Here is a 23,124-nt window from a genome sequence, read left to right on the forward strand (position 1 = left end):
TCACACCTATGAAGGTCCTGGAGCACCAGGACAATGGAATTACCCACAAAATGACCGCATTTTGGAAAGCAAACACCCCAGGGTAAATTCTATGAGGCATGGGCTGCAGATAGGTACTCGGGTCTCTGATGGGCTGCAGATAGGTACTCTGGTACCCTGATGGGCTGCAGATAGGTATTAGGGTACTCTGATGGGCTGGAGACAGGTACTCGGGTAATCTTATGGGCTGGAGACAGGTGCTCGGGTAATCTTATGGGCTGCAGATAGGTACTTGGGTAATCTGATGGACTGGTGACAGGCACTCGGGTACTCTGATGGGCTGGCGACATCAGATGGGCTCAGTGTGTTAGGAGGAGGGCCGTTAACAGCTTGTTACCGCAGTTTATTGACATTCTGTGACCAGCTGTGATTGGACACAGCCGGTCATGTGGTAAAAAGCCAATTTAGATTTATCCTTTGCCTGGAACTACTATATATAATATCTCATGTTAACATGACTAAAAAAGAAAAATCTTTTTAATGTACCCATTTTATTTCTGATCATAGTAAATGAAGGTACAAAAGTAATTTGCATTTCATATTAAATATTCTTTTCTGTGGTATTATCACATTGATAAATTATGTATAAATTGTCAATTATATTTACAGTGCACATACAATAAATACAAATAGAGCTATTTAAATTTTTTGTATGCTGTTACCGTTTTATGACTGAATTATTTTTAAATTTTTTTTTTAGGATTTTTTGCTGCAGATCTTCACTGTATTTCGGATACTTATAAGACCTGAAATGTTTCCTAAGGACTGGACTGTGATGCGTTTTGTTGCCAACAAGTAAGAAGGAAATAACACTTTTTTTTTAATGTGCCATGTTATTAAAGGAGAGCTTAAGTCTGGATACAAATCAGTTAACATTATCTATATCACCTTCTATATATTTTTTTTATGTGATGCTATACTGATTACTGTTGAATTTTGATGTATATTCTTTTTGCTCAGATAACAATCTACAGTGCCTTGAAAAAGTATTCATATCCCTTGACATTTTCCACATTTTGTCATGTTACAACCAAAAATGTAAATTTATTTTTATTGGGATTTTATATGATAGACCAACACAAAGTGGCATATAAGTTTGAAGTGGAAGGAAAATGATAAATGGTTTTCAAATTTTTTTTACAAATAAATTTGTGAAAAGTGTGGCGTGCATTTGTATTCAGCCCCCCTGAGTCAATAAAAGAGGGACAATCAGCGCAAACAAATAAAGGAGCACAGATAAATGCAAGCTGGACACTATAGGTAATCACAAAAGCCTATAATCAATCTATAAAACGCAATTAATATGGTGGAAAAAAGTCCATTCCACATAAAACCAGAACTCTAATGTCCAAAAAGGTGGAAGGCAAGATCCCTCGTGAAAGAAGGTGAGATAAAATCTTCCGGTGATGTATTTCCTTGTCAAAAGAAGTTTATTGAGTATACAATGTTATAAAGATACATAAAGTAAGTTTACAAGGATCTATAAAGTAAGCTCATTGTTTTACAGTAGGGTTTATATAGGTAAATATCATGAAATTTCAAATATTAAACATTGGGTTCACGTAAACCTAAATTAAAGATATATATCATTTCCTTAGTTACTTTTGTAGGTATTTAAATGATTTATACCTACTATACATATTGTTTACAAGTAGAGTGTATATAGGTCAAATAAATTCTGATAATGAGCTTTAATCGTAAGGTGGAGAAAAGGAAAGAGAAAGAAGAAAAAGGGTTGAAAGGTAGAGGTATGGTCCACAAGGTTGTCCCGCTCGTCAGTTTATTATTCTTTTTAGTTCTCTTTGAAGCCTTAGAATGGGTGTCTCTGTAAGTCATTTAATCTGTTACCATGGCAACAGGACAGAGTCATTGAAGTTTGACAGGAACTGTTGTTTTATCCAAGGATGCCAAAGCTTTTCAAATTTTGGAATTTGATTTTGATCGATGGCTTCCATCTTAGCATGGGACATTGTATTATTCATTCTGTGAATTGTTTCTGCTAGTACCAATGTAGGAGATTTCCATGCCTTGGCCACTGTTTGTTTTGCAGCCGTTATTAGTTGGATCATAAGTTTGAATTGAGAGAGTGTTAACCATTCCGGTTTTAGATTAAGTAAAGTTAAATATGGATCTGGTTGTATTATTTTTTTAAATATTTTAGATGCAATCACGAAGACTTCCTTCCAGAAGGTTTGGATTACTGGGCACGTCCACCATATGTGTAAATATGTGCCTATTTCTGGGCATCCTCGAAAACAAAGAGCTGAGGTATTAGGTGAATATTTTGCCACTCTAGCGGGTTCAAGGTACCAGCGAGTTAGGACTTTATAATTTGTCTCCAGTGCTAAGATGTTGGGTGAAGATGACTTAGATGTGAGCCATATGTTAGACCAGTCCGTGTCTTCTAAAGTTCGTCCCAGGTCCTCCTCCCACCTCTGAACGTAAGAGGGTCTATTAAGATTTGCTACTCCATATAATTGATTATAAAGTGATGAAATTGTACCTTTAGCAAATGGATCTTTTGTACAGATTGATTCAAAAATGGATAATTGGGATAATGGTGTATCCCCCTTTAGGAATGGTGTATAGAAATTTTTGATTTGGAGATATCTAAATATCTCAGAGTTTGGTAGATCATATTTTTCTCTAAGCGATGGGAATGAAAGGAATGATTTAGATGCTATGAAGTCATTTAGTGTCTGAATGCCTGATGTTGTCCAAGCTTTAAAAGAATTTGGGTAGATCCATGCCGGATAAAAGGCCGGATTTCTGATAAAAGAAAGGAGAGGATTGTGTGGAGATTGTAACTGATATTTGGTTTTTAGTTTATCCCAGAGAAATAAGAAGTGTTTAGTTATGGGATTATGAATTTTAAAGCGGTCTTTAGGATCAAGCCATAATAAATTTGATATTAATAGAGGGTCATTTTCTGAAGCCTCTATAAATACCCATAATGGGATTTCCTGTTTTGCATGGTATTTGGACAGACTGGCCAAATGTGCTGCTCTGTAGTAGTTAGTAAAATTAGGGTATCCCAGGCCTCCTTTATTTTTGGGAAGATGTAGTGTGTGTATAGGTATACGTGGTTTAGAAGAGCCCCATATAAACGAAGTTGCTCTTTTTTGTACTATTCTCAAAAAATAGGAAGGAATTGGAATAGGGAGGACTCTGAATAGATAAAGCAATTTGGGTAGAATAGTCATTTTGATTGCATTAATCTTCCCTATCCTGGATAAAGGAAGTTGCGACCATTGTTTTATTAGATTTGTGATCTGTCTTAATACAGGAGGATAATTGGTTGAGAATAAGTCAGAATGAGATGCTGTTAAATGAATTCCAAGATATGGGATTGATTTTTCTGCCCATGTGAATGGGAGTGCAGCCCTAGCCGGGATCAATTCCATGTTTGTGAGTGAAATATTAAAGGGGTTGTAAAGGTAAAAATTTTTTCACCTTAATGCATTCTATGCATTAAGGTGAAAAAACTTTTGACAGTACCGCCGCCCCCAGGCCCCCCGTTTTACTTACCTGACGCCTCGAATCTTCGCTGCTCGTCCTCGTCATCTTCATTGCAGCTCAGCCTGGTCGCTGATTGGCTGCAGTGGATGGATTGAAAGCAGCGCAGCCATTGGCTCGCGCTGCTGTCAATCACATCCGATGACGCGGCGCGCCGGGGGGCGGGGCCGAGTGATACAGCGAGCGGCTATAGCCGCCGGCTGTATCACAGGAGCGCGCCCGCAAGCACTCACCACCGTGCGAGGGAGCTCGCATTAAGGTGGTAAATGCTTGCGGGGAGGAGCTGAAACAGCCGCCGAGGGACCCCAGAAGACCAGGTTCGGGGCCACTCTGTGCAGAACGAGCTGCACAGTGAAGGTAAGTATAACATGTTTGTTATTTTTTTTTTTTTTTAAATTAACTTTACAACCCCTTTAAGCACTAGGCATTTCTTAGGATTAATCATAAGGCCGGATAGGGCTGCAAACCCATCAAGAGCTGGTATTAAGTTAGGACCAGAGACCTGTGGTGATGATAGAAAAAGTAATATATCGTCTGCAAATATACATAATTTGTGTGTAATACCTCCTACTTCAATGCCAGTTATAGTTTGGTTTGTTCTGATGTATTGGGCCATGGGTTCGAGTATAAGGGCAAATAATAAGGGAGATAATGGGCAACCCTGTCGGGTACCTCTTTCGATATTAAAGGCTTCAGATTTGTATCCAACATATTTTATATAGGCTTTGGGTTTATTATATAATGCTTTGATCCATGTTAAAAAGTGGGGTCCAAAACCCCATTTTTGTAATGAATATTGCATATATTGCCAGGATACTGTGTCAAATGCCCTCTTAATATCGAGAGATAGAAAACATAAAGGGATTTTCCGTTTTTTAGCTATATGTGCCAATAACACTGCCCTGCGTATATTATCGCCTGCCTGTCTATTTGGCATGAAGCCTACTTGATCTCTATGTATTAATTTTCCTATAATGCTATTGAGGCGTTTTGCTATTATTTTTGCTAATAATTTAATATCGAGGTTTAACAGAGAGATAGGCCGATAATTCACACAGGAAGTATCATCAGAAAGGGGTTTTGGGATCATACAAACAATTGCCATTAGTGTTTCTTGCCGAAAAGAATGTCCATCTAGAAGTTTGTTAAAAGTTTCAGTGAGAATGGGAGAGAGTATTTCTGAGAATGTTTTATAGCATAAAGCCGAGTAGCCGTCTGGGCCTGGTCTTTTGTTAAGTTTTAGGTCTTTTATGGCGTTAGCAACTTCATCTATAGTTATAGGCTCATCCAAACTGCTTTTTTGATTCTGAGATAACTCAGGTAAGGTTATTTTTGAGAAGAAGGATTCAGCCTCTGTAGGATTAAATTCATTGTTTGTCTTGTATAAAGTTGCGAGATGTGAGTGAAATTTATGGACTATTTTAACTGGATTACAAGTGTAAACATTTTTTGATAATTTCAAACGTATTGGTTTGAAAGATTTGTTAGTTGAATTTAATGCCCGAGCCAAATATGTACCTGGTTTGTTTGTATTCATGTAGAAATTGTGTTTGGAGCGTTTGAGGGATTTATCAACTGACTCAGTGAGAAATAGATCGTATTCCAATCCAGATTTTTCCAGATGAGATTTTGTACTCTGAGATGGATTATCTTGAAATGATATGTAGGCTGCATTAAAATTGAGTTCTAGTTTTTTTGCTAGATTTTTGCGTTCCCGTTTAAATAGTGCCATTTGTCTTTGTATTGTACCACGCAAGACAGGCTTATGAGCTTCCCACAGTGTTATTGGGGAGATGTCTGTTGTATTATTAATTGATATGTATTCCTTTAAAGCTTGTTCAATGGCCATCTGATGTAGTGGGTGTTTGAGCATTATGTCCGGTAAGTACCACGTTGGGTCATGCGCTTTTGGTATGGCTGAGGCTATAGTAGTGTATACTGCATTATGGTCAGACCACGGAATCGGAATTATATCTGATGCAATAATTTCTGGTATCATTCCTATTGTTAGAAAAATATGATCTATTCTGGTGAAGGTTTGATGAGGGTGCGAGAAATAAGTGAATTTCTTTTTAATTGGGTTACTTTCTCTCCATGAATCTACCAGATTGTATTTGGAAAGAAGTTGAGAAAAAGGTAATCTAGAGTTTATTTTGGATGGTGTAAAAGGTGATTTATCTAGAAATGGGAGGAGGACCTGGTTCGAATCCCCACACATTATCACTGTTCCTATTTTGTGTGTATTAATCACTTGTAATATATGTGAGAGGAATGGTGTAGGTTGTTTGTTAGGAGCATAGTAGGAAATCACCGTGATTGCTGTATCCATTATATAACCCATGAGTATCAGGTATCTACCTTCTGGGTCTTTAATTTCTGATGATAAGGTGAATGGTGTGGATCGGTGAAATGCAATTAGAGTTCCCCTTTGCTTGGTACAGGCAGAAGCCATGTAAATTTGTTGATAAAAAGGAGAAATATATTTTGGAGTAGAATCTTTGGTGAAGTGTGTTTCTTGGAGGCATACTATGTGAGCCTTCTTGTTATGGAAAGTACGGAAGGCTTTGGTCCTTTTTTGAGGGACATTTATTCCCTGAACATTCAGGGAAAGTATATTCAGTGGTGCCATGGCAATAGATCAAATAGTTTTGACTTACTTTTTGTTATGCAGAGCTGACTGCGCAGATCAACCTGTGTGGACTGAAGAGATGAATAGATAGAAAAGAAACCAGTGAATTCTGGAGTAAAGAGTAAACAAAAAACATATGAGATTAGATGATACATTGTATAAATTATTTTTTGCAAGTAATCACAATTTACCCGTGAAAGAGAATAAATATCTCTCTCAGGGGAATAAGTGCCTTCGTCACACTCCCACATAATATGGTTGGGAGAATGAGGAGCGCTAATGGGGGTACACGGATCTTCCGCTTACAGGAGAGAAGTGCTATGTCAAAAGACATCAAAATGATGTTTCATTAATTGGAGTGCAGAATATAGTTTTTGTTGAAATTATTTATTCCAGGGTGGTTGTATATGGTTAGTCTTGCCCTAGGCTAAATAATTCAGTTATAAAGGTACTGTTAATAACTTTGGTATTGATGAAGATAGTTTGAATTATTTTGGGATTTTAACCCTTTTAGAGTAAACAATTACATATTTTATTCATACGTAACTGTTTAGATATGTTAACTCATAAAATTGAGGTTGTATTGCTTCAGATTAGAATAAACAAAAACATAATTCTAGGAACTAGTTAGGTAATAATATATTTGTTTTAAGAAAAGAAAGAAAAAGCTTCCATTACTTCTGGATTATTGAACATATTTGTCCTAAAAAGTAATAAATCTATTGTTATTACCTGATAATATATAACTGAACAAGAATTTCCTTATTTCACTTATATATTCTAAGGCTATATGAATCAGAAGTAATAAGAAATATAACTGGAATGTAACATGATCCCACACAGTGTGTGACTATCAGAATGCAGTTACATTCAGTTATAAATATAGTTTTTTTTATAGAGAACCATCTCTTAGTATAATAAATGAAGAGATATCAGGAATTAGGATGTCAGTCCATTGAATCTTCTTGGTCCATGGATGATGTGGCATAACGGCCTCTTTTGTGAGAATGATGATTCCCATTTTGTTCTGAAATTTTCTGAGTGCTGCCTGAAGGTGAAGATGATGCCATTCTTCTGCGTGTGGGAGTGTTGCTGCTTGTGGGTTCTGTTAGATTTAATTTTAAAAGGGTTTGTTGTAGTTCATCTGCTGATCTGCTTCTGTAAATTGTACCTTGGTAGTTAAATCTGACTGAAAAGGGGAAGCCCCATTGATACATAATGTTGTGGTGTTGCAGTTCCATTAGTTGGGGTTTCATGGATCGTCTTTTAGTAATAGTAAGTTGGGATAGGTCAGCAAAAATTTGATAATTGTGTCCTTGAAAATGAAGTTCCTTTTTTTCTCTTGCAGCAGTTAGTATTTGTTCTTTCGTTCTGTAATAATGAAATTTTGTGATTATATCACGTGGGGGTCCATCTTCCTTTTTGGCTGTGAGGGCTCTGTGTACTCTGTCCAGTTCTAAACGTTCAATAGGGATATCTGGCTTTAGTTCTTGTAATAGAGCAGTAATAGTAGATTGCAGGTCTGTCACAGTTTCAGGTATTCCCCTTATGCGTAAGTTTGAACGTCTGGCTCTATTTTCGTAATCTTCGAGCTTAGTTTGAAGTATTAAATTCTCTTCTTTTAATTGTTCCAATTCTGTTATATTTTCTTGGGTTGTAATTTCAATTTCATCCATTTTTATTTCTAAGGCTGCGGTGCGGTTTCCCAGCTCTTTTATTTCTTTGGTTAGGCTTTTTGTTATTTGGTCTGAGGTTTGTTTTAAAGCCTTATGAAGCATCTTTTCAAATTGTAATAATATTACTGGGGATACTGAGGAGGCTTGTGGAGAAGTTTGTGAGAGGATTTGTTCTGTATCTGACTCAAATGGAGAGTCTTTCTGTGACATTTTCTGTCTGTGAAAGCGCCCTGATGCTGTATCTTGTGAGGTGACTGGAGCTGCTTCAGCTGCAGTGAGTGCCTGTGAGCTCTTTGTGAGGTGATTTTTATTTCTGCCACGGTTTCCTCCCAGTACCATATTTCCTGCCCAAACTTTCACAGTTTGTTCCCTGGGGCAAAAAGGTTCAAATGGATACCTTTTGAGCCTGCAGGCTCCGCTTTGTCCTTCTCTTCTCTCCTCAGCGGTGTGGAGCTCTAACAATGCATGTCTGCTCCGCTAGGCTCCGCCTCCTGCCCTCCCCGGTGATGTATTTCCGGTGATATATTCCTCCACCGCCACACTGTCTGGTGTGGCTCCCGAACCACAAAATAGGAGATGAGAAAGAAATGCCTCAGCATTGAAGCGGTCTGGCTTCAGGATAGTCAACACTTGCTGTTGAGAGAATGCAAGAGGGGTATAATAACGTAGTAACATCTTCATCAAAATGGATTTGGCCTCAGGAAATGAAGGGGTTTTGATCTGAACTGGTTCAACTTGAACAGGTTGTAAACATTAAGGTTCAATTTCTGGAACCAATAGGAAGATTGAATAAGAACAACTGTGGTGTATGGGCCCCCTTTCTTCCCATAAACATAGTGAGTGGTGAAACAGCCAGATGACAACAAATAGAGAAATGCAGGGAGCTCAGTGACTCGTGATCAAACCGATCTGCATCTCAGGACTTTACCATACCAGTCATTCAGCCATGCCATGGCTTCCTTGGGGTTGGTGTAAAAGTGAGCCTTGCTATCATGGATGATACGCAGCTTGGAGGAACAAAGCATGGCATAGGGGAGACACTCTGTGGGTAGGCAGTTTTTTACCGCTGCAAAGGAGATGTGTTGTCTCTAGACATCAGCTGAAAAGTCAGGGTACACTGAAATGGTGTTTCCATTATACTTCAATGGGCATTTTTCACGTGCAAGATGCAGAATGGCAACTTTGTCTTGAAAGTTAAGGATCCATGTGATTATGGAGCGTGGGGGAGCTCTAGAAGGAGGGGGACGTGGGGGGGGGGGGGTGCGATGTGCACGTTCAATAACGTAGGAGAAGGAGGGTGCATCTGTCCCAAAAATATCCCTCAGCCAGGTATACAGGAATTTTTCTGGGTGGGAGCCTTCTTCATCTTGCCTTCTAAAATGGGCTTCGGGAACCCCACAAAGCGGAGAGTTATTCCTGCGTGAACGATTTTCCAAATTGTCTATTTTTGCGTGGAGAGCCGCCAATTCACCCGTTTGATCTCTCACATTAACAGATAAGGGGTGTACTACATCCTCCAGGGAGCTGATACGTTCCTCAGTTGCACCCGTTTTGTCCCTCAGATTTTGCACATCTTGCTTCAGTAAGGAAAAATCCATGCGGATGAATGAAATTTGTGTAGTGAGGGAGGCCACACAATCCTGTATAGCTAGCATTATGATGGCAAGTGTAGGTTCTGTGGAGGGGGGACCGGGGTCCAGGCTGTCTGCATTATTCAGAGAGGAGTCCTGTGTCTGCAGGGGATCTGGCTGGGTATCAAACAGTGCAGGGGCAGAGTCACTCACCGAGGCTGTAGGATGTCTGTGTGAAGCTGTGGTGGATGGCTGCAGCATGTCACGCTGCTCTGCCTGTGTCCCGACGCCATCTTGCCCTCTGAACCGGGCTAGCTGTCCTGCCATGGATGGCAGTGCGGTGGCCCATATTTCACCATGTGCTCCAGCTTGAAGTATTCCCACAGCTGTGGGGAGTATTTTAATGCCAGTCCAGAGGAAAATGGACCTAGGATGGCTGTAGGATTTGGTTTGGTAGCTGGAGCTGTGCTGCTACATGTCTGCTCTCTTCACCATCAAGCCACGTCCTCCTGCACCCTCTGTCTGCAATTCACCTATGCACGCCCCCCCTTCTATGACCGCAGCTCACTATAAAACACTTCCCCCCCTTTTACAGCTCACATCTGCACCCCTGGCCACAACTCATCTTTGCACCTTTTTCTGCAGCTTATCTCTGCAATCCCACAACAGCTAAGCTTTGCATCTCTTTAACTTGGCTCCTTAATTCTGCACCTTATTTCTGACCTCTGTATCTCCTCAGCTTTGCAAAAGCCCTCACCCTCACCCCCCTTCTTTCTGCCTTTACCCACGCAGTGTACAGCACTTGTGGTTGCACCTCTTTCCACTTGCCAGTGGCAGGCATGGGATCATCAGGCACAGGGGCTCGCCATCCGGACACTTCTAACTCAGCCTCACCCCCTGCCCATGAACACACAGTTCCGGGGAAGTGTCTCTCCATTGTTTCGGTGCAGCAGCTGGGAGATTCTGTGGACGCCAGAGGGAGAGATGCGCTCCGGGCTGTCATTTGTAAACACAGAACTGAGGCTTCTGTGTTTACTAGTAACAGTAGACAGCGGTGAGCACACCCACACTGAGCTTAGATGTCACTGAAGAGGGTAGGTGGAGCCTCCATCAGTTGCATAAGCTGCCGGTTGCCGGCCGCTTATGGGGCACCAATTCCCCCTCCCTCCCTGGCCAAGTCACCGCCTTCCCTCCCTGGCCAAGTCACCACCAGAAAATGCTGCTGCTACAGTAAGTAGCCCGCTGCCAGCTGGGGGCTCTAGCTGGGGACAGTTTATGTGCGGGAGCCAGGACTTGGGAAGGGGGGGTTTTGTGCGGGGATGCCCCCCCCCCCGCAAAGTTCCGCCCTAGGCCAAGAAACAGCACTGGTGGTGAATAAGTGCCATCTTTAACAAAAACTTTTTTTCTATGCTGTCCTGCAAAGAAAAGGAGAGGGCCACCCAAAAATACAGCTAAGGCAACGCTGATGAAAAACCATGAGTGGATCAGTCCCTGTAAGAGGTGTGAAGTCTCTTAGGTGTAGGGGATGGAAACATATGTTATAATGTTAAATGATATATTATCTTGAAGACTGAAAGGCCTTAAGGACGGTCTTATATGACTAGAATGAAGTGCAGCTGAGATAAATCCTGACAGTCAATTGTTCCATAACCAAATATGCTTTCATTGAGAAAAAGACAATGGGAAAGGTAGAATTCTTCAACTGAATGAAGCCAATTAAAAACACTGTCAGGGCTTTAGTATCTTGTATGAGTGGTTACACAGCAGAATGATGTGATAAGAATAGATTGGCAACAGAATTACATGAATAATTGAAAATTCTTACTTGTTAAAAAGCAGAATCTCAGCAAAAAAATAAAGATAACTGATCATTTACTGTACAGTCATGAAGTCAGTAATGGTGTATGGTTTAGAATCCTGCACAATGATAGCATCAAACAAGGAGCTCCAATGAAAATGGAAGAGGAAGATGCACAAGACAATTTTTTACCCTGTAAAAGTGGGAGAAAGCTGGAGAATTAGAAGGAAATTAACCTCAGTGATGTGTACAAAAGCCAGATGTAATATCTGAAATAAAGGTGATAGAAGTTAGAGCACTTTGCAAGGATGCCAGAAAATATGCCTCTGAAAGAAGATATTTGGTGGAAAATCAAGAGAATTCTATCAGGACAGGTGCAAAAAGTCTGATGGATGATGTGAAAGACGATTTCGTTTTTGATTTAAAGTCTGATGGAAGATGGGGATCAAAAGATGGAGAACCATGGTGATGGTGAACAAAGATGTGGGCTGTAGAGACGGGGAGTGAGTTATTAACTAGGATTTCAAATTCAGCAAAGAGCTAATACATTTTCTATATTTATAAATGGGTACTATGAAAGCCATTCATTTTTTGATCTTGCCTCAGTAACTGGTTTTAGCAGCAGGAGGTACAGTTAGAATATCTTGCAGTTTTTAGTTTATGTAGGACCTAGGATACAAAAAGGTTGCAAAGGGATTCTCAAAACATTCTAAAAATTCCCTTTCAGTTGGCAACACACAGCACAGTTACAATAAATGAGGTTAATTTTAAGCATAAACTTCCCTTAATCTGGACAGGCACAAGGAAGAGGTGATTTCCACGACTAATCTGTATACACATTTTTTAAAGCACTGTGCTGTATATAGCAATATTTCATTTTATAGAGATGTCACTATAATCATATATGCCATTGCTCACTTCTGAATTCCTACACTGAAGGACTTCCAGGCCATAAATTATAGCATAGGTCTTTGCCATTGATCTGGTTTTTCAACAGTTAATACATTAGACATGCCATGCTTATTTCAGGGAATGTTTTTGCCCATCTTTTCATTCCCATCAGTATAGTATCTTTTTTTAAATTGTTTTATTTTTTATTTAACTTCATTGTTGCTTCTAGTAAGATGAAGAGCTTTCTCTAGCAAACATGTTTAGGGCTATGCTTTTAAGATTCACTTCCAATGAATCATTGCTTTTTCTCTGCAACAAAGTGTACAGCAGTAACCATGCAATTGAACCCAATGATTACTGCAAATGTAGCTGAAATAAAGCAGACTTTTAGCCATGTATAGTAATAGACATCATCTGCTGAAGTGTGTCTTTTGTACAGAACATATTGTGAAAATGTATCCTGATCTTTCCCCCCTTTCTCCCTTTTTTAAAATTTAGTTGAAATGAAAGTGATTCACTATAGATGTAATTTTCATAGAAGATCTCAATGTCCGTATGCATTCACCACTCATGTATATAGAGCTTTAAAAAGAAAAGCCTTTGACAGCCTCTGCTGGCAATGTCTTTTATAAAATGTTGCAAAAATATGATGTTTAAGGACTGTTTTTTCCCAGTAGCACTCCGTTTTTTTTCCTGGTTTTTCAACTTCAACAACTTCATCTTTTATTTGGGTATTCAATTGACCAATGGTCTCTCTCTTTAGTCAGTGTGACTTTAAATCCTTCATGTATAATCATAATTATGGATCTGATGCAACTGGATTCTTCCTCCGTCTAGAGCAGGGGTAGGCAATCTTGGCATTCCAGCTGTGGTGAAACTACAAATCCCATCTTGCCTCTGCCTCTAGGAGTCATGCCTGTGATTGTCAGGGTTTTGCAATGTCTCATGGGACTTGTAGTTTCAAAACAGCTGAAGGGCCGAGGTTGCCTACCCCTGATCTAAAGGATCATCTGAGTTCCCTGTGTAATAAATGGTATCCTTACATAGAATATTATATGTATCCTGTTTTTATCCCTTTCCTCCGAGACCTTAAAGAGGTTGTAAACCTCAGAAAAAAACAAACAAAACAAACAAAAACCTGCAAGACAAAGGCATAATGAGCTAGTATGCTTATTATGAAATACTTACCTTAGAACAATGCCCTGCAATGCCACCCACAATCCGCCCCCACAGCCAACATCTTTTCCCCGAGTTACTTTCATAAGACAAGTAATATTGGATAACATGTATAAAAAAGTCTATTCAAAATTTTATTTTATACCTGGTTCAAGAATGCCTTCATTCTCCTGATCTACCCTTTGTTATAGAGGTTGCAATCAAGAAGGAGCAAATTTATGAAGCAGTGAATGTGAATTTTACCAGATATTCACTGGTGTTGAATCGATCATTGTAATGTAAAATGTTTTACCTGTTATTACATTCTAATATACAGTGCGTATGTTGTACTTTGTGTGTGTGTATGTATACACTGACTGGCCACTTTATTAGGTATACCTTGCTAGTACCGGGTTGGACCCCTTTTGCCTTCAGAACTGCCTTAATTCTTCGTTTTGTAGATTCATCAAGGTGTTGGAAACATTCCTCTAAAATTTTGATCCATATTGACATGATAACATCACGCAGTTGCTGCAGATTTGTTGGCTGCACATCCGTGATCCGAATCTTTGGTCTCACCACATCCCAAAGGTGCTCTATTGGATTGAGATCTGGTGACTGTGGAGGCCATTTCAGTATAGTGAACTCCATTGTCATGTTCAAGAAACCAGTTTGAGATGATTTGATCTTTGTGACATGGTGCATTATCCTGCTGGAAGAAGCCCTCAGAAGATGGGTACACTGTAGTCATAAAGGGATGGACATGATCAGCAACAACACTCAGGTAGGTCGTGGCATTTAGCTGCTTAAGGACCGTCCCACGTACATATAATGCGACAGGGTGGCCCTTAAGCGCAAAATCACGACCCCCAGTGACGAAGTCTGAAGTGACAAAATGCATCGGGACGTGGCTACACGGCAATGCTGAGATGGTGACTCCATGTGCACGAAGAAAGCTATGAGGAGATCGCTGAGTCACCTGGCATGTTTAGAATTTTAACAATGCGATTTTGAATCTTTTATGATGTAAGTGCATTACTTTTAATAAACCGATTACCTTAAGGTGTTTTTACACTATTGGAGGATCTATCCCAATTTCTATCCCCACATGTGGAGAGTGTCTTTATTATTCTGTATGGAGATTGGCGTGTAAAAGCGGCTCTTCAATAACATCTATTAAGGCGGTATTTGCCAGACTCGAGAGTGAATGGCAACAGCATCTGGTGAGCTTTATTCTTAAGGGAGTGGAATTGGCACACATCACTTTGAAGGATTTTGGTGGATCAACAAGATTTTGTTGCACTATTTTTTCATCACTTTAAGTTGGACTGTATTACCATATTGATTTGCATATGTTGGAGCATATATATTTTTTAGATGTGCTATATGGACAATTTTCATTATGTATGGGTGTCTTATGTTGATCATTTCACAATGTTAATATTTAGGAGTTTTGTAGGTTAATTTAGTGCGCTACTGTGGAATTATTTGTCTCTCTCTCTTTTTTACTTTGACATTTGTTTCAACTCATTTGCATGTTTATTGAATATTAAGTGGCAGCAAAGATAGGTGTTTTTCATTAGCGCAGTGCGCACTCATATAAAATCACAAACCTGTTTATGATTTTTTTCTTAGACTCTGGGGTGTGCCGCTGGAGCCCCACTCCCGCTGTGATTGGCCACAGCGGGAGCCAATCAGTGCATCCGGCGGAAACCCAGCAATCGTTCCAAGAGAGGCAGAACGACGGTCTATCTATGTAAACAAGGCAGATAGCCATTCTGCTTGTAAGGAAGACAGATCTTGTGTTTCTGCTAAGCAGGAACACAAATCTCTGTCTTTCTACAGTTAAACCACTCCCCACACAGTAAGAAAGCACTCCCAGGGAACGCATGTAACCCTTTTATTGCCCTTGATGTTAACCCCTTCCCTGCCAGTGTCATTAGTACAATGACAGTGCATTTTTTTTAGCACTGATCTCTGTGTGGGTGTCACTGGTCCCCAAAAAGTGTCAAAAGTGTCAGTTAAGTGTCTGATTTGTCCGCCACAATGTCGCAGTCCCACTAAAAATTGCTGATCGCCGTCATTACTAGTAAAAAAAAAATGTGAAAAAAAAGTCCATAAATCTATCCCATAGTTTGTAGACACTATAACTTTTACACAAACCAATCAATATAGGCTTATTGGGATTTTTTTTACCAAAAACATGTAGCAGAATACATATTGGCTTAAACTGATGTAGACATTAGATTTTTTTTTTTTTTTTTATTGGATATGTTTTATAGCAGAAAGTGAAAAATATAATTTTTTTTTGTTCAAAATTGTCGTTTTTATTATAGCACAAAAAAAAAAAAACTGCAGAGGTGATCAAATCCCACCAAAAGAAAGCTCTATTTGTGGGAAAAAAAGACATACTTTTTTGGGGGTACAGTGTTGCATGACTGCGCAATTGTCAGTTAAAGCAAGTAAACCTTCTGGAGGAGCTGAAGTGGTTAAATGATTTTTTACTAAGAATTTTCTGTGCCAAGAAAATATCCCCCACACCATTACACCACCACCATCAGCCTGAACCGTTGATACAAGGCAGGATGGATCCATGCTTTCATGTTGTTAAAGCCAAATTCTGACCCTACCATCTGAATGTTGCAGCTGAAATCAAGACTTATCAGACCAGGAAACGTTTTTGAAATCTTCTATTGTCCAATTTTGTTGAGCCTGTGCAAATTGTAGCCTCAGTTTCCTGTTCTTAGCTGACAGGAGTGGTATCCGGTATGGTCTTCTGCTGCTGTAACCCATCTGCTTCAAGGTTCAATGTGTTGTGCATTCAGAGATGGTATTCTGCATACCTTGGTTGTAACAAGTGGGTATTTGAGTTACCGTTGCCTTTCTATCATCTCGAACCAGTCTGCCCATTCTCCACTGACCTCTGACATCAACCAGACATTTTCGTCCACACAACTTCCGCACACTGGATATTTTCTTTTTTTTTAACCATTCTCTGTAAACCCTAGAGATGGTTGTGCGTGAAAATACCAGTAGATCAGCAGGTTTCGAAATACTCAGGCCAGACTGTCTGGCACCAACAACCGTGCCACGTTCAAAGTCACTTAAATCCCATTTGTTCCTCATTCTGATGCTCGGTTTGAACTCCAGCAAGTTGTCTTCACTATGTCTAGATGCCTAAATGTATTGAGTTGCTGCCAAGTGATTGGCTGATTACCAGTTTGTGTTACCGAGCAATTGAACAGGTGTACCTAATAAAGTTGCCTGTGTGTGTGTGTATGTGTATGTATGTATATATATATATAACACAGCATGATCTGTATTCATTTTAATGCTTCTGCTGTATGGAATAGATGTAAGGCTATTATGCTTTTATGAGTTTAGTAGTTGTGTTTTTTTTTTTTTTTTAATTTTCCTGTTATAATGCCAGATAAAATGTAAGTTCAGGGGACAAAGTCAAAAGATCAGTCGTTTGGCGTTTTGAATTTAGAACTGCCCCTGAAATGGGAACCTGTCCTTGTACAACATAATTAAATGGCAAAAATGAATCAACATTTCCAGTCGTGAAACCATTTAAAAGGCTAAGGCCTGTTCCTATTCATCTACATATAGAACCACTCTAGCTCACTTCCAATTCCTGCAGCTGCTGCTAATCGCTGCATGCCAACAGGAGAGATGCTTCACTTGATTAGAGGAAAAAACATAGCACATTCTCTAATTGCAGATATTATTGGGGGTCAGTCAGATGCTAAGCACATTAAAGGGCCTAGGATTATTTAAATGACACTGAAAATATATTTGGCTGACTTCTTTTTGATTATTCATTTTTGTTCAGCATCTGAATATTATATATAGTGCATGCAGCTGCATGTAGGATATGGTGTGTAAATTACAGCTATCCTTTCTGAAGAAAGCATCCGGATATTTAACATCATATGCCAAATGCCTTTTAGCCACTTTATTATTTGATAATGTTTTATTTAGTTTAACGCTTCAAAATCCTTAAAGTATTTTTTCCTAAAATTCTAACTATACCAGAAAGCTTAGACTTTTTCAGCTGTGACCTCTGTTTTTGTGCCTTGAAGATTATGACTGTTATTATATATCTGGCCTTTATGTTTTGCCTACCTAAAAAAAATTAGGAACATATACTGTAAGTGTTAATAACATAAAGCTTGATCTGCTTTTGTTATAGGCTTAGAAATGAAAAATACATTTAATTTGTTGTTTTAATACTGTAATTTTATCTGAAATTAATAACATTAAAGAGGGGCGTGTTGCAATCTTCTTGCTGCATTGGCATTTGCTTGCTGATTAGTTGCTTTGTGAACAAATTCCTAGCCTGCATGTGATAAATCTGCCAAAGTTGAATAATGATCACATGATTGAGAACCATGTTGATTGGTTTCTGATCATTAGTGGACTGGAGTTGTCAGTGACAACCCAGTCTGATAGTCAGGAGCAGCACAGAGTGTAAATTGCTAACTGTCAAAGGAAGAACACAGGTTCACAATCCCTCAAAATGAGGTATAGCTTGGGGGGACAGATGTGCACAGAGCATTAATGAGCCATTTATAATGACACGACCCTAGATTTCAGTCAAATTGGGTCAAAAGGCAAATGGCTGTTACTGTGATTTTTCTTTAGATAACCCATAGTGCTCTGCAAATCGTTTTTCATGTATCATGTTTGTTAAATGAACATGGCATATATACAGCAAATAACTTTATAATACATCAGTTTTAAAGTGTATAAACATAAAATAAAATTGACCCAAAACCATAATTTCCCTTCAATTATTTCATGTAAATATAAATAAATGCACTCTAAATAATTTACACGCCAGATTTGGTTACAGCATAGCTAGAATTAGGCCTACTCATTCATGACACACTGAACATATTGACGTTGACAATTTTAAGCCATCATGCAAGGGTTTTGTGACTTTACCTTCTCACCATTTAGGAATGGAGCTCCAAACATGGTGCCTCATGCTTCTAATATCTAGGGTTGTTGAAGCACAAACTTAAGCTGGCTATTCATTTACAGGTCAGGTTGTCTGATAAAAATTGCGGTTATAAGGTCTGAGATGTAAAAAGACCTGGCCATCTGTTTCGGGCATTTAGTACCCATGCTTCACTTGTTGGCCATGTCGGGAATGGTAGTAGTAAGTCTGCATACACAAACTCTCTTCCATTTTCGGCAGCCCTGTTCTAAGTGATTATCCATCATGCTAAAAAGTTCAGACGTGTACCATTAGTACCACATACATACATACATACATACATACATACATAATCTGTATGTAATATGTCTGGAAGCCTTAAAAATAATGTATAGACCCTTTAGTTATATTATACACATAAAAAAATAACCTTGATGAAAATATCAATGTGTGTTTAAACATTTTTTTTTCTTTGTGTAATTTGTGATTATATAGGTTCATGGGACAGACCTGTTTGTCAGTTACATATTCAGTCTCTGTTTTTTTGCTAGACAGTGCTTCAGAATTGTTATGCTTTAAAGTATAGTATCTCACAAAAGTGAGTACACCCCTCCTTTTTGAAAATATTTTATTATATCTTTTCATGTGACAACAATGAAGAAAATGACACTTTGCTACAATGTAAAGTAGTTAGTGTACAGCTTGTATAACAGTGTAAATTTGCTGTCCCCTCAAAATAACTCGGCACACAGCCATTAATGTCTAAACCGCTGGCAACAAAAGTGAGTACACCCCTAAGTGAAAATTTCCGAATTTGGCCCAGTTAGCCATTTTTCCTCCCTGATGTCATGTGACTCGTTACTGTTATAAGGTCTCAGGTGTGAATGGGGAGCAGGTATGTTAAATTTGGTGTTATCGCTCTCACTCTCTTACTGGTCACTGGAAGTTCAATATGGCACCTCATGGCAATGAACTCTCTGAGGATCTGAAAAAAAATTTTTGCTCTACATGAAGATGGCCTAAGCTATAAGAAGATTGCCAAGACCCTGAAACTGAGCTGCAGCATGGTGGCAAGACCATACAGTGGTTTAACAGGACAGGTTCCACTCAGAACAGACCTTGCCATGGTCAACCAAAGAAGTTGATTGCATGTGCTCAGCATCATATCCAGAGGTTGTCTTTGGGAAATAGATGTATGAGTGCTGCCAGCATAGCTGCAGAGGTTGAAGGGGTGGGGGGTCAGCCTGTCAGTGCTCAGACCATACGCCTCACACTGCATCAAATTGGTCTGCATGGCTGTCATCCCAGAAGGAAGCCTCTTCTAAAGATGATGCACAAGAAAGCCTGCAAACAGCTTGCTGAAGACAAGCAGACTAAGGACATGGATTACTGGAATCATGTCCTGTGGTCTGATGAGACCAAGATAAACTTATTTGGTTCAGATGGTGCAACCAGGTGAGGAGTACAAAAACAAGTGTGTCTTGCCTACATGTCAAGCATGGTGGTGGGAGTGTCATGGTCTGGGGCTGCATGAGTGCTGCCGGCACTGGGGGGGGGGGGCTACAGTTCATTGAGGGAACCATGAATGCCAACATGTACTGTGACATACTGAAGAAGAGCATGATCCCCTCCCTTCAGAGACTGGGCCGCAGGGCAGTAGTTCAACTTGAGATCGACCCCAAGCACACCTCCAAGACCACTGTCTTGCTTAAAGAAGCTGAGGGTAAAGGTGATGGACTGGCCAAGCATGTCTCCAGACCTAAATCTGAGCATCTGTAAGGCATCCTCAAACAGAAGGTGGAGGAGTGCAAGGTCTCTAACATTCACCAGCTCCGTGATGTCATGGAGGAGTGCCAGAGGACTCCTGTGGCAACCTGTAAAGCTCTGGTGAACTTCATGCCCAAGAGGATTAAGGTAATGCTGGAAAATAATGGTGGCCACACAAAATATTGACACTTTGGCCCCAATTTGGACATTTTTACTTAGGGGTCTACTCACTTTTGTTGCCAGCAGTTTAGACATTAATGGCTGTGTGTTGAGTTATTTTGAGGTTACAGCACGTTTACACTGTTATACAAGCTGTACACTCACTACTTTACATTATAGCAAAGTGTCATTTCTTCAGTGTTGTCACATGAAAAGATAATAACAAACATATTATACTTGCCTCCTCTGTGCAGTTCGTTTTGCACAGAGCAGCCCAGAGCCTCCTCTTCTCTGGGCCCTCTTTGCTGCTCCTGGCCCCTCCCTCCTGTCGAATGCCCCCACAGCAAGGAGCTTGCTATGGGGGCACCCGAGCCGAGTTACCGTGTGCGCTGGTTAGAAGTGGTTGAAACCACTGCCATTAGATTCCCTTTCCCTTTTAAAATATGCAATAACTTAAATAATTATAAATAATTGTGTTATCACATACTGTATGATCATCCTACATTCATAGTCCAGTGCATAAACACATATTAATGTAAAAAGTATCCATCCAAATCACGATAATGATCCAAAACTCTTTTCCCTTAGTGTTCCACTTCAATACCAACATCCAAGTAAAACTCTCACCAGATACATATGACCCCTTGAAATTTAGCAGGTCTAAAGCCAGATGTAATATCTCCAGTGGCCAGCCCATTCTTCTTCTTCTTCCTGATTAGTTTCCCTCAGGGGAATGTTTCTTTTTATACCCTCCCAAATACTGTGGGTCTCCTAATGGGTTATCCCCAATTATGCTTCCTGAAAAAAATGATTTGATTCACCCCTGTGTTCCATCCCATTATCCCTAATGTCTGTAAGAGGATGGTATCGGTTTTACCTAGACCTAGTTATTTTCTTTCACTTGAATTAAAGAACTGCTGTCATTCCAAATGGCAGAAACTGGGCCCAGAACTTGGAAGTTGTGCATCTTGCATATAGACTGCTGGCTGTCTCTCTTTAAACCAGGGGTCTCAAACTGGTGGCCCTCCAGCTGTTGCGGATCTACAAGTCCCATCATGCCCCTGCCTGAGGGAGTCATCCTTGTAACTGTCAGCCCTTCAATGCCTCATGGGACTTGTAGTGTCGCAAACAGCTGGAGGGTCGCCAGTTTGAGACCCCTGCTTTAAACCCTCTGAAAGAGTTTTTAATTAAGTGTAAAATGTTATGTTAATAAAGAGCTTGTTAACATGATTGCTACACTAGGAAGAGTGTTTTTTTTGGGGGGGTTGGGGTTGGGTGTGTGTGTGTGTGTGTGTGTGTGTGTGTGGAGGAAATGTTTAAATGTGTATGAGGAGCAGAGATGCTGTAAACAATACAATCTTGGTTGGAGGAGAGCAGTGCCTGGTGGCCACTGGAAAAATGACATCTGGCTTTATAGAACATAAAGATACATATGAGGTCAAATGTATTTGGTGAGAATTTTACTTGTATATTGGTTTAAACACTTACAGTGAATCACTATAGAAAAAGTTTTGAGTTACAGAGGAGGTCTAGGGCCAAAATTATTGCTCTCGATCTAACGTTCGCAGCGATACCTCACATGTGTGGTTTGAACACCGTTTTCATATGTAGGCGGGACATACGTATGCGTTTGCTTCTGCATGGGAGCACACGGGGAAAATTTTTTTTTTTTTTATTGTTCATTTTACTTTATTTTAGTCTGATGCCTTTTTCCAAAAAATACATTTTTTGATCACTTTTATTCCTATTACAAGGAATGTAAACATCCCTTGTAATAGGAATATGGCATGACAGGTCCTCTTTACAGTGAGATATGGGGTCAATAAGATCCCACATCTCACCTCTAGGCTGGGAAGCCTGAAATAAAAAAAAAAAACGATCCTGGCTTAGATCGTAGCGGTGAGTTGGTAGAAGCACCTGAGGGCGGCGGGAGGGGGGACGCCCCCTCTCACCTCCTGTAAGAACGATCAAGCAGTGGAACAGCTGCTATGATCATTTGTATGGTGTAGGGAATTGCCGGCTGAAAAAGCTCATATCTGAATGATGCCTGTAGCTGCAGGCATCATTCAGATATCCCCGCACAAAATCAAGGACGTCATATGACGGCCGGCGGCGGGAAGTGGTTAAAACGCTTTTTTTTTTAACACAAAGTTGTCCATTTATACAATATTTCTAACACATAGCATGTACATACCAAAAATTACACCCCTAAATAGATTCTCCTACTCCCCCTGAGTACGGCGATATCACATATGTGAGACTTCCACAGCCTAGCCACATACAGAGGCCGAGTACAGCCGAGTATGGCTGAGCATGGCCGGGTATGGCTAAGCATGGCCGGGTATGGCAGAGCATGGCCGGGTATGGCAGAGCATGGCTGGCTATGGCAGAGTATGGCTGGCTATGGCAGAGTATGGCTGGGTATGGCAGAATATTGCGGGGTATGGCAGAGTATGGATGGATGGATCCATGGATGTGACTGCAATTGTCACAGAGCAGCGCTGTGGGCACTACAGATCCAGCCCACAGCGCTGCTGCCATCCGATCTCTCCCCTCCACTGTACAGATCAGTACACAGAGGGGAGAGAGGAACCAGCATCATGACATGACGCTGGTTTGTTTACATGTGATCGCTCCGTCATTTGACGGAGCGATCACATGCTAAACGGCCGCGATCAGCGGCCGTTTACCATGATCCGTGAAGAGCCGGGTCCTCTGGACCCAGCGGTCACGGATGTTCTCGGGTGCACGCCCCAGGGGGGCGCGCGAGAGCAGGATTCTGGGAGGACGTCACTGTACGCCCTCCCAGAGTTATCCAACCGCCCTGCAGCCGTCATTTGGCTATGGGCCGGTTGGTAACTACTACACTCAGTGGCACTTTTCTTGCTTACTTGCCATCATTTAAAGTGCCTCTGATTAACCCCAAAAAAGTTCAGCTGTTCTAGTAGGTCTTTCCTGACATTTTCTTAGTCACATCC

At 40.3% G+C, this 23,124-nt stretch overlaps 1 protein-coding gene across 2 annotated transcripts in view; it reads left to right on the plus strand.

The window, feature by feature from the left end:
- Positions 1-23,124, plus strand: part of DOCK4 (dedicator of cytokinesis 4) — a 501,293-nt gene that overhangs the window by 309,405 nt on the left and 168,764 nt on the right. For both annotated transcript variants that reach the window (XM_073619893.1, XM_073619894.1), the window contains exon 27: positions 740-834. In XM_073619893.1, coding sequence (XP_073475994.1) covers positions 740-834 — 95 coding nt within the window. The remainder of the gene's footprint in view (positions 1-739; positions 835-23,124) is intronic.

The sequence above is a fragment of the Aquarana catesbeiana genome, linkage group LG03 (assembly GCF_042186555.1).
Source record: "Aquarana catesbeiana isolate 2022-GZ linkage group LG03, ASM4218655v1, whole genome shotgun sequence".
Lineage (NCBI taxonomy): Eukaryota > Metazoa > Chordata > Amphibia > Anura > Ranidae > Aquarana > Aquarana catesbeiana.